At 43.9% G+C, this 12,346-nt stretch overlaps 1 protein-coding gene across 2 annotated transcripts in view; it reads left to right on the top strand.

Moving 5' to 3' along the window:
- The first annotated feature begins 849 nt into the window (after positions 1-849).
- The window catches only part of LOC102869879 (cytochrome P450 3A12-like), a 32,406-nt gene continuing 20,909 nt past the window's right edge, over positions 850-12,346 (top strand). For both annotated transcript variants that reach the window (XM_006889615.1, XM_006889614.1), the window contains exons 1-3: positions 850-920; positions 10,175-10,268; positions 11,047-11,099. In XM_006889615.1, coding sequence (XP_006889677.1) covers positions 850-920; positions 10,175-10,268; positions 11,047-11,099 — 218 coding nt within the window. The remainder of the gene's footprint in view (positions 921-10,174; positions 10,269-11,046; positions 11,100-12,346) is intronic.

Raw genomic sequence — 12,346 nt, 5'->3', positions numbered from 1 at the left:
AAAAAAAAAAGAAAAGTAAAAGAAACATTCTTTCATTGTTGTGCAATCCCTCCCCGCCCCCCACCCCAGTGCAGCAACAGGTCAAAGTAGTTTTAGGCCCGTGCCTTCATTAGGACTCTCCTTTTCCCCTTCGATTTTTACATCTCTAGTCTTTACTTTTTACACGTTGCCACAGCAATGACATCAAACAGACCAGCAATTGTGAGGGTGACCCAGGTCAGGGCAGTGCTGTATTTATTCTGTTATACAGAAGGTCACACGAGCAGACGCTGATGTGAGGACAATTAGCAACAACGCTTGTCTACCTCAGACTATACCAAAATACTCACATAAGCTGTGGCGGTGTAGCCCATGGGGTGTTGTGCTGCTAACCCCAACGCCGAGTTGTCTAGGGGTTCGAATCCGCCCGCATCCTCAGGGCTGGAAGATGGGCAGTATTATCCCATTGTGACTTATGGTCTTGGAAATCTGACAGAGGGTCATAAGTCAGAATGGCAGTGAGTAAATACAGACAGGTAATGGTTCTGTAAGATTTACTTGGAGTTTCTGATTAGAAAGAATAACCTTTGGCTGTACTGATAACACAGAGTTGTTAGTTGTTTTTTTCCCCCAAGCACTAACTCTGGAGAGGTCAAGGAGGGGGGCAGGCTTGGGTGTTTTGCGTAGTTTCAGGGGACAGTGCACCTTGAACTTGCTGGGCTGGAGGCGGGGCTTGGCTTTCTCCATTGCTTACTGCTCTGGCCCCACCCCTGCACCAGCATAAAACCTGCCCGCGGCCTCCCAGCATCGCACAGCCCGGCTCACAGAGCCCAGCGGAGGACTGGAGACTGCCCCGCCTGGCAAGCTGCCATGGACCTGATCCCAAGCTTTTCCACCGAGACCTGGATTCTCCTGGTCACCAGCCTGCTGCTCGTTTATCTGTGAGTAGCTAGCTGCCTCTTCAGCTTTGTAGTTGTTGTACTTCTCTGGCCTCTCCCCCTAGCTGTTTTGAAGATGAGAATTAGGGGGCAGAGGGGAATTTGCTTAAGAGTCAGCTGTTACAAAATCATATGGGCTTATTAAGTCATCTTATGCAAATTCTATGAAATGACTCCGTTGCAAGTCATCCCCACCTCCCAGAGTTCAGTTGCTGAGGCAAGAAGCGTACAGTGATGTTTTTGTCCTGGACACTGGCTACCAGTTTGGTCCTCGATAAATGAGTAAGAACCCAGCAGATGTGTGCCTGAGGACAATGGGCCTCTCAGTCCAGGGATGTCCAGGCCACAGGAGGCCCTTCATGGGCTTTGCACTTTTTGTAGCTTTTCCCATGCCTTTTTAGCGGCTTGGTCGCTCTTTCTTCTTTTTACTGACCTTTTGTACCTAAGTTTTGTTTTATTCCATGTTATAAGATGGACCAGATTTCTTTGGCACTTACATGGAATGAAGGGTTACCATCCAAAAAAAGAGGAGACAAGGTCTCGTGTCCAGTGCCTGGGACCCGTCACGGCTGCTTGTTCAGTGTTCCTGACAAGGCGCCGTCTAGATGCCGTAAAGTCACTCTCTAAGCTGAATAGTTCTGGACGGCTGGTTGGACTGGGCTTCTCGGCTCACAGCCCTGAATGCCCACTTAGCTGCTAACTTCGCAGGACAAGCAGCTTCGCTGTGAATGGCCATCAGCAGCCTCGGCCCTCGGCCATTTCTCCTCCACCTGGTCACCTCGCAGGAACAGCAGTGTGCAAACACCAGTCTACAGACTCAGACACGCAGACGTGCGAAAACTCACCCTGCACAAAGAAAATCAAATTCTTTATTGAAAATCAGGAGATGATTTGGACTGAGCAAACTTTTCAGTTGACAGAGTGAGGAGGGCTATGGCACAGAAGAAAGAGTCCACTGTATTTATACACCCATGAAAGTTATGCAATTGGGATTGGTGGGAAGGTCACAGGAGAGTGAGGGAGGGAGAGCCGTGAGTGGAAGTGTAGGGGGGGGGAACTGGTGGGATCACATGACTGGTCAAAATGACAATTGTAAACATATGTGCTCTTCAGGTACAGACTAAGGTAAGACAGGTTTTCCTGGAAAATGATAATTAAAATTGTTTTCCTAAATGTACTTGTTTCTGGGAGGTCATTGCATCAAAGATGTATCAGTAACATGACCCTTTGGACACAAGCTGTTATATCCAGTATCTGTGGAACATGATGGAAGACTCCCTAGGAATAGCTTGTGATATCCGACATCTGTGAGACTTTCTGGTTACAGGACTTAGGTCACCACAGAGATCAGAGAAATTAGGCTCAGTAAAAACCACTTAAAAATTCAAATTAGGCTCAGTAAAAACCACTTAAAAATTCATGTGGATTTCAGACCAGTATCAAGACGTAAAGCGGAATTAAGGCTTCACTTTCAGTTATTATACTTACACACGCTCAGTGCTTCTGGTGGGAACGATACTCTAAAACAAAAGCCAGAACTAGGAACACAGCATGGTTTAAAATCACGTGAAAGGATATGTGTCAGAATTGCAGCCTCTCTCCACACCTGTTCAGTCTGTATGCAGAACGAATGGAGAAGCTGTTCTCCATGGAGAAGAATGTGGGGTCAGGATTGGAGGAGGCTCAACAGCCCGTGTCAGGTGGACCTGGATGGCGGAGATGAAGAAGATTTCAGTCACTTACTGCAGAAGATGAAAGACTATGCAGAGCCTGCAATATGGGTTTCGTCTCAATGTCGAGAAAACAAAAATCCTCGCCACTGGACCAAAAGGCAATACGCTGAGAGATGGAGAAAAGATTAACTTTGCAAATGATTACATTTTACATTTGGATCCACAAGCGACACCCATGGCAGCAGCAGTCAAGAAATCAACAGATGTGTTGCGTTGGAGAAATCTGCTGTCAAGGACCCATCCAAAGTTCTAAAGAAAAACGAGGTCAACTTAGAGACTAAGGTGCACCTGATCTGAGCCTTGTTCTTTTCAGTTGGCTCCTGTGCACCTGAATGTTGGACAATGAATAAGGAAGATCAAAGAAGAATCAATGCTTTTGAGCTGTGGTGGTGATGAAGAGTACGGAATATTCCATGGGCTGGAACAAAACAAGATTAGAACAAACAGATTAGTCTTGGACAAAGTGCAGGTAGGGTGCTTTTCAGAGGCAAGGACTGTGAAACTTCCTCTCATGTACTTTGGGTTTATTTTCAGGAGGAATCGGTCATTAGACATCATGCTGGGGGAGGGTGGGCAGAGGATTGGTGAAGGAGAGGAAGAGCCCCAACGAGGTAGCTTGACCACAGTGACTGCCACAGTGGATGTGAGCATGAGAGATCGTGCAGGATAGAGCAGGGTTGGTCAGGATTTCTTGTTCATAGGTTTGCTAGGAGAAATAGTTCACTTGACAGAATCCAAAAGCTACAACGAATGGCTCTAATTTTGGATAGTTGTCTTTTTTTTTTTTTAAATCAAAGATGTCTGTGACTTTTAAAAAAATCAGACATAAGCATGTGTTATTCCACATGCACTGTTTTCATTCTATCTGGTTTCTTTTTGGACAGCCAGTTATCTAAGTAAGTGTTTAGGATTCCAGCCACTACTGAGTCTGAATGGTTGGGGACAGTTTCTTCTCTTTAACCCTGTCTGTTTTAGTCACCCCTTGCTCAGGGACCATCAGGGGAAGTTATGTGTGGAGCACAGGTGCAATACACGGACTCCTTATTTGTCTTGTAAGCAGGAAGTCTCCAAGGGGAGGCTCACTCAAAGAAGTAGTTTAGGCTAGTCTGTGGCTCTTTTCCTTTTTAAAGTTTCTTATTTTGTTGATATTGTTTGTATCTTGGCCATTTGCTTTTTGTTTTCTTTCTAAGAAATTTAAATATTCAATGAAGGGTTTTCACTATAAAGTTGAATGACAGGAAAGACCCCTAAATGACTCAATGTGTTGTTGTTGTTGTTATGTGCCGTCGAGTTGTTTCCGACTCATAGCGACCCTATGCACAACAGCCCTAAACCCTGCTCTATCCTGCGCCAACCGCACCACCTCTGACACACCCATCCCGATTACCCCAGTCACCGAATCAATCCATCTCATAGAGGGTCTTCCCCTCCTGCGCTGTCCCTCCACCCCCCCAAAGCATGATGTCCCTCTCCAAGGACCCGTCCCTCCTGGCAACATGTCCAAAGTATGTCAGACGAAGCCCCAGAATCCTTGCCTCCAAGGAGTAGCTTGGTTTAGCCAGTCCTAATCTAACAATGATGCTAGAAGTTGCAGGTAAATAGTCTAATTGTTGGATTTAGTCCCCTCTTTAAGGAAGCTCTCACCCTACATGTAAGCACCTATCCTATCCTGTCCTGTCCTGTCCTGTCCTATCCTATCCTTGGAGGAGATCGAGAAGTTGGCAAGAGTTGAAAGGAGGTGCAGTAATACGGAGAAGAACGCATTTCCCCCTGTGGTGCTGTGGGTAGCTATCTTTGATATATGAAGAGATAGGTGGAGAAGAGCCAGGCAAAGGGGGAACTTGATTGAAGTTAAAGGAAAACATGGTATTTGAAGTTGTGTCAATCAAGAGAACATAATAACCTGAAGTCGACAGCCCACTTGGAGACGACAATGAGATTGCAGTAAGGGGAATGAAGTTGTAGTCAAGTTCAGGAGCAATCAGATGGTATGAACTTTTATGAACCATTCATGGTGCGGATGACAGATACAGCATTCAGTGAGGCTGGCTGTGCTCACCACTGACTGGCCAGTTTAACAAATGTATTCCAATTTCAAGTGTCAGTAGAGCCTTCAATAGCAGGAAAAGTGATTTAAGAAGGACTTCCCCGAACAGATCAAGGCAATAAGCATACAAATATTACCCATGGTAGAATGAACTTCTGTGGTTGGCATGTTGGTGTTGTGTGCCATTGAATTGGAACTGACCCATGGCTGACCCTCTGGCAGGTTTTCAAAGGTGGTTAATCCCATGGGAGGAGACTGTCCATCCTTCTCTGGCAGAACAGCTAGTGGCCTTGAACTGTGCGCCTTCAGGATTGCAACACAGCTTCTTGACACTAGGCCACCAGAACTGTGGTTTGCAAACAAGAGACAATTAGCTAATAAGAACAATAGAAAGATGGTGGCTACATATACTAAAATTTTTGGGCAATACATAAAGACTTTACCAGTTAGTGAAGCCTAATTTAAAACAGCAATTAAAAAAATAATTAATATTAAACATACATCTATAACTCAAATAATTTTTATCTACCAAGTGATAATTCAAAGACTATAAATTCTTAGGGTGTAAACATAATCCTTGTAGAGTCCAAGGATTCTTATTGCTTTCTGTGTACCATGATCTCCACTGTGCCTATGACTCAAGGTGAGTTGTCTCCTTCAGACGTTGTCCCTGTTGCCGGAAGTGAGGTCAGGTGAACTCAATCTAAGCTTGTCCATGGACCGACCGCCCCAGGGACAAACACGTCTGTGTTGGAGGAGTACAGGCCAAATTCTCCTTGCGAGCGAGGGTGGAGGTTGTTGGCTTCCGTCTGGATTGTGTTCTGTGGAGGGCCCAGGTCCTGGAGAAGGCATCGAGCTTCGTAAAGTAGAGGAAGATCCACAATGAGACCAAGCGGCTGCAACCGGAGGCTTAGCCAGCAGAGGCTGCGAGGCTGGTGAAGGACCCGCAGGGTGAGCGCCGGTGGACGTGGGGTTTATGAGTTGGAGGTGATGAGATGAATCTCACAACAGCAGAAGCAACAACTCAAGGGCCACCTACCAACATCCAGCCGTGAGCTCTGGGCGACTTTAGCTGGAAGAGACAAACACAAGTCTCAACCTCTGATCATTTAGTGATATGTTGTGCTTGTCGTTAGGCCCCATGTAGGAATAAGATCCTGTCTAAGGAGGCCCAAGAGAGCTTTTCATTTGATTGCTTTCAGTACAAGTGACCTCCAGGTTCTAGTTGCAAGGTGGGAGCATCACAGGCTTATTTTCATGAAAAACCTTCTTGACTAAGGAGACATAGGGCTTAGCATAATAAAGGAAAGCTTGACTGTATTTTAAAGGACCAGTTTGGTTTAAATTAGAATCAACTTTGGCTGATGCACAAAGGAGGCATCTGGTGACAATTTTATGAACTGTTTACTTTGTGGTTTGAAAAGAATAGACCTCAAATTTAACACACTAAGAAGAAGCAATTTGGTGTAAGGTAAGTGTGAAAAGACAGGAAGTTTGGCTCCTTGATTTTTGAAGATTTTATTAATATTTTATGCAAGGCCAGAAGATTGTGGGTAGTGAGGATAATGGAATCTCTGAAAACCAGAAAGCTTTCACACACTTGATGACTTAGCCAGGGAAATGTTGTCTCTCTTACTATGGAGAAGTTTTAGGACTCCCTAGATAAGGATTTTGGAAGCAAGAGTGGTATCCACTTCCTAAACAACATGTCTCCAGAAGCTCTATGAATGTTGATAAATGTCGATAGTTGTAGAGGGATTTCAGGCCTTTTTTCATAGGGTCGCTATGAGTCATGCTCGACTCGAAGGCAACCCACAACAACAACAACATATAAGGATTATTTTAAAAAAATGCCTTTGCCACAAAAGTGATGGTAACCTCACAGCACTGAAAGACTTCTTCCCAATGAGGAAAATCTACAGATCATGGCTAAGACACACAACCACTGGAGGGACGAAGTGGCAGAGTCATTCTGTAACTTCAGCCTTGACCTGTCGTTCCTTAGACAAAGGCAGTTTAGGACATGATTGGAGCAGACCAAACAAGACTTACCTATATGGTCAGATTCAGCCCGTCTGTTTTCTGTACATCTTGTCCTTCATTAAGAGGATGAATTTGACAAGCTATAACTTATGCCCAAACTATCACTTTATATTCACTCCTCACTACAATTAGTTTTATATAGTTTCCAGGATTAAAATCGTTATCAATGCACCACATAGTTTCCAGGATTAAAATCGTTATCAATGCACCACCAAATAGCAATACATTCTTTCCTCCCTATGCTGTCACTGAGTATATAGAGTTGGAACCAATCCACAGCTGACCCTCCAGTGAGTTTTCAGAGACAGTTAATCACACAGGAGGAGATTGCCCATCCTTTTTCTGCATAGCAGTGGGTGGATTCAAACTTCAAACTGTGTGCCTTTGTGAATGCAGCCCAGCTTCTCACCACTAGGCCACCAGAGCTCTCTTGCTGCCTGCAGCTGGTGCTATAAAAATTAGTGGGTACAGGAAGGTAGGTGAGTCAGACAGAAATCTATGGCATGGCAATAAATCTCAGTAAATCACCAAACAGAGCTTTCCACAAGGATGACTAAGTCTTGTAAATTTAAGTCAGAACCTTGACGAACATGTTGTTGTTGTTGTGTGCCCTTGAGTAATCCATGACTCATGGCGACCCTATGAACAGTAGCTCTGAACCCTTCCCTATCCTGCACCAGTCCCACTCGCTCTGATACAGCAATCCCACTGCCCCAGTCATTGAATCAGTCCATCTCATCTGGGGTCTTCCTCTTCTGCACAGTTCCTTATGTGCTGTTGAGTCAGCTGTGACTCACAGTGTCCCTATGCTATGAGCAAAACCTTGAATGATCCAGGAAGCAATAAAAGAAAATTGAAGGAATGTACAGAGTCACTATAAAAAACGAACTAGTTGACACTGAACAATTTAAGGAAGTATCTTACGAAGAAGGTCCAGGAACTGATGTGATACTAATTGACATGCTTCAATCAGCAGACACAGCCAGGACATGTTCGCCAGTTTATGACAGGAAATTTGGGTGACAGCCACTTTATAGGCTGATGAAAAGAAATCTATATTTGTTCCCATTCCCAAGAACTGTTATACAACAGAATGTGGAAATTATCAAACAATATCATTAATGTTACAGGCAAGCAAAATATGGCTGAAGATCATCCAAAATGGACAGGACAGAACAGAACATTGACAGAGAACTGCCAGAAGTTTAAGCAGGATTTAGAAGAGCCTGTGGTACCAGGGATATATCATTGCTGATATCAGATTGATCCTGGCTGAAAGTAAAGAAGATCAGGAGAATGTTTATTTTTGTTTTACTGACTATGCAAAGGCATTTGATTGTGTGGGTCATAACACATTATAGCTAACATTGAGAAGAATGAGAATCCCAGAACACATAATTGTGCTCACACAAAACCAATACTTAGATCAAGAAACAATTGTTTGAACGGAACAGGGGAAGACTGCGTAGATTAAAATCAGGAACGGCGTGCCTCAGGGTTATATCCTTCTCCATACCTATTTAATCTGTATGCTGAGCAAATAATTTGGGAAACTAAACTCTGTGAAGAATGTGGGATCAGGATTGAAGGAAAATTCATCAACAGCCTGGGTTATGTAGATGAGACAACCTTGCTTGCTGAAAGTGAGGAGAACTTGAAATACTCATGAATAAGACCAAAGACTACAGCCTTCAATATGGATTTTATCAAGAAGACAAAAATCCTCACCGTTGGGCCAATAAGCAATATCATGATAGACGGAGAAGACATCAAAGTTGTCAATGATTTCATCTTACGTGGATCCACAATCAACACCCTTGGTACCAGCACCCAGAGGACCAGAAGACAGACTACACTGGGCAAGTCTGCTGTCAGGGATCTCTAAAAAACTTGAGCAATGGTGTCAGTTTAAAGACTTTTAAATGATTTTTTAAGTGTTTTATAAATTATAAATAGAAATTTATTGTGTGTAACCTGTCTGGTTTATTAAATCCAAATGGCAGAGGGCCCTCAGCCTGCAGTCTGTTCAGTCTAGCCAATAGGTGAGCTGGTTCAGTGGCATAGTGGCTAAGGAGTTGCTCTACCAATCCTCCAAGGGCAGGCAGGTTCTATGGCAGTGACTTGGGATTGAGCTGGTGCAGTGCGTTACATATTTAACTAATAACTAAAACGGTAGCAGTTCGAACCCACCAGCCACTCCCCGGGAAAGAGATGAGGCAGTCTGCGCTCATTAAGATTCACAACCTTGGCCATCATCTTCTAATTCGTTTGTTATATGTCTGAAAGCTGGATGATGACTGTGGATGACAGAAGAAAAGTTGATGTTTTTGAGCTATGGTGTTGGAGTTAAGTACTGAATTCTCATGAACTGTCACAAGAGCGAACAGACATCTCTTAGAGAGGGTACAAATAGAAGGCTCCTTGGAGGCAAGCACCGTGAAGCCTCATCTTTCACACTCTGGATTTGTTGTTGGGAAATGCTATTCCTTGGAGAGGGACATCATGCTTGGACTGGTGGAGGGTCGGCAAAAGAGAGGAAGACCCTTGACTAGATGGATTTTTTGAAGAAATTCTTTAAAATATTAACCATTTTGTAAAATTATTAGCATGTTGGACGAAGTAATTGGGGATTTAGGACGACTGAGAGAACTGAGAGTCAGGGAATTGTTATTTTGTTTATGGCCCTTTGCTCCCGTACAATCTTCACCCCTGGTTCCCATGATTCTTCACAAGAAAGACAAGGACGTTTCAGGAACTGGTTCAGGATACTATTATTATATCTTTGTACGGAAATGTCTGAATTAAGTGTTCTAGTCTTTTCTTCACCTGGGAGCTCTGGTGGCTTAGTGGTCAAGAGATGCGCTGTCAAGCCAAAGGTATGTGATTCGAATCCACCAGCTGCTCCATGGAATAAAGACGGGCAGTCAACTCCTGTGTGCTATACTGCCTCTGAAAACCCACTGGAGTTCCAGCTACTAGTTTCAACTCAATAGTTTGAATCAACAACAAACAAGCTCTTTTCTTATGTAGTCCCATTCAGTGGGTTCCAGCCTCCCACTTCTGCGTAACCAAGTGACCACAAACACTTGTGCTACCCCAGAACCTTCAAATAGAGTAAGAACTCACTTAAGAAAGATCCAAGCCAAGACCCTGGAAAAGTGCTGGCTGGAAACATTCAGCAGACAAGGTTTAGAACCTTTAGGAAGTTTCATTGCAGGCTTGGTATCAAGATATTTTTACTGACTTTTTAGTAATCATTATTCTTTTTTTATGTCTCAGTGTAGATGGGAAAGGAGACGGGGATGAAGTAGGATTAAAGTGGTGCACATAACAACAACATGTATTATTATTATTATTGGTTGTTCCCCTGTTACCCCCTAGCTGGGGCATCTGTATCACTGTCCTGGTGACCTGGCCTGTGTCTCCCTTTGTAGCTATGGAATCCGCAAACACAGTGTCCTGAAGAAGCTTGGGATTCCTGGCCCCAAACCTCTGCCCTTTGTAGGAACCGTCCTGGCCTACCGCAAGGTGAGGGTTGCTGGTGTTTGGTTTTGATTTTTTCTCCTTCTTCTTATGGTTGCATATGCCTGTTCAATTCGATCAATAGGAATGCCCTTCTTTAAGAGGCAGCCTGTAATATTTCCTAGAAGTCGTGCATACGCCGTAGTGCACATTGGCTTGGATTACCTGTGGGGATCTACAGTCTGATACTGAAGTTTTGAGTTTGATAATTCAGTTCTCTGACAGACTCAGTACCAGGCTCAGTGCTCTAACACTGTGAATGCCCGAAGAGGAATCTTTCTGCAGCCTGTTTCTTTCTAAGAAGGCAGACTGGTACTTAAAAAGTAAGGACTGTAAATAGAAAGGAACAAAGGGAATTCTCATAGGGGTTCATTAAGCTGTTTACACGAGATTCAAGCTCGCCTGTGGCTCGTCTTTGTCTTTTAATACTCTTCTTCCTAGGCAAATATTTTTAAAAATAATGATTTAATATTTCTTTATTTTTGCTATTCTTCCTGGACAGTTTATAATCAGTGAGGCAGCTCACATATGCATTATCCGGTATTTGCACAGACTTCAGCCTCTTAACGACTAAACCCTCCAGGGTTATTTTCATGTTTTTATCCAGATCTTAGACCCACGCTGCAGACACTGAGTGTTCAGATACCAACCTGTTCTTCTGGTAGGACACAGTTCAACTCAGTGTAAAGGGCAAATTTTCTTTCAATCTCTATTTTCCTCCAAAAGATGTAGGTTTGGATACACTTAAATGAGCCATCTAATTTTGTTTTGTTTCTTCTTGTAGAGTATTTGGGAATTTGACATGCAAAATTCCAAAAAATACGGAAAACTGTGGGGGTAAGTATTTTGGAAACTCCCATTGGATAAAATTGTGATGAAGCTCTCAGCCGTGTGAAGGCCAATGGCAGCCAGGTGCGCAGGATAAGCTGCCTCTTGGAAAGCTGTGGAGATTTCTCCTACTGCAACCTCGAATGTCTCCAGCTATCCAAGTCTGTGATATGAGTGAAGACAGCAAAGTTGTAATCACTTTTCTCTAAACTTTGGTCAACGCTCCTTGCACTACTTTCTGTCCATTTTTCTTCCTTTAGCTCCCCCTACAACACAAAACAGCCATTATTTCAAATCCGCCTATTGTTTGCAGCCGAGTAATTTCGCCTGTCACCTCATCTGACAGAACAGATCTCCCTCCCACGTTTTCCAGGGTGGAAAGCTGGCAGGAGCAGATCGGCAGGTTTTTCTCCCCCAGAGTGGTGAGGTGTGTTCTAATGACAATCTTGACGTTAGCAGCCAAGCCCGTCAAAGGACGCCTTTGAACCTTGTGTTATGGTTTTGCTGTTGAGTTGGATAAGGTCCATAGTTGACCTTCTAGCAGGTTTTCAGAGACAATAAATTGCTCTGGGGGGGAATACCCATCCTTCTCCTGTAGAGCAGCAGGAGGAATTGAACCGCATGCCTTTGGGATTGCAGCACAGTTTCTAACCACGAGGCCACCAGAGCTCCTTCTTTAACTCTTGTAGTCTGTGTCAATTTTAACAGACTCCACACTAATAATCTCTATCAGAAGAGCAACTAAATATGCTCATATTTCCTTAACCTCACTCCTCTGAGCCTCAGAGTATTTTCGAAATATCAAGAAGTGTAGTAGCTATCATCATGATGACAGAGCCATTTGAAGTCAAGTGTGAAGTCAAATAACAAGTAACTTTTGAAGAATCTTTCATTTCTTTCTAGTAAAAGCACATGATTGTTGTTGTTGTTGTTATGTGCTGTTGAGTCGTTTGTGACTCATTGCAACCCTGTACAATAGCCCTAAACCCTGCTCTATCCTGTGCCAACCTCAATGTCTCCAACACACCTACTCCCTCTACCCCCCTCACCCCCCCCTGTCACTGAATCGATGCATCTCATCGAGGTCTTCCTCTCCTGTGCTGTCCCTCCACTCTCCCAAACATGATGTCCCTCTCCAAGGCCTGGTGCCTCCTTGCAACATGCCCAAAATATGTCAGATGAAGCTTCAGAATCCTTGCCTCCAAGGAACAGCCTGGTTTCACCCTCTCCAGGACAAACCTGTTTGTTCTCCTAGC

The sequence above is a fragment of the Elephantulus edwardii genome, unplaced genomic scaffold (genome assembly GCF_000299155.1).
Source record: "Elephantulus edwardii isolate Elephantulus edwardi_28Jun2011 unplaced genomic scaffold, EleEdw1.0 scaffold00080, whole genome shotgun sequence".
Taxonomy (NCBI): Eukaryota; Metazoa; Chordata; class Mammalia; order Macroscelidea; family Macroscelididae; genus Elephantulus; species Elephantulus edwardii.
The sequence above is the reverse complement of the archived record's forward strand: the minus strand, read 5'-3'. Positions and strand labels throughout refer to the sequence as shown.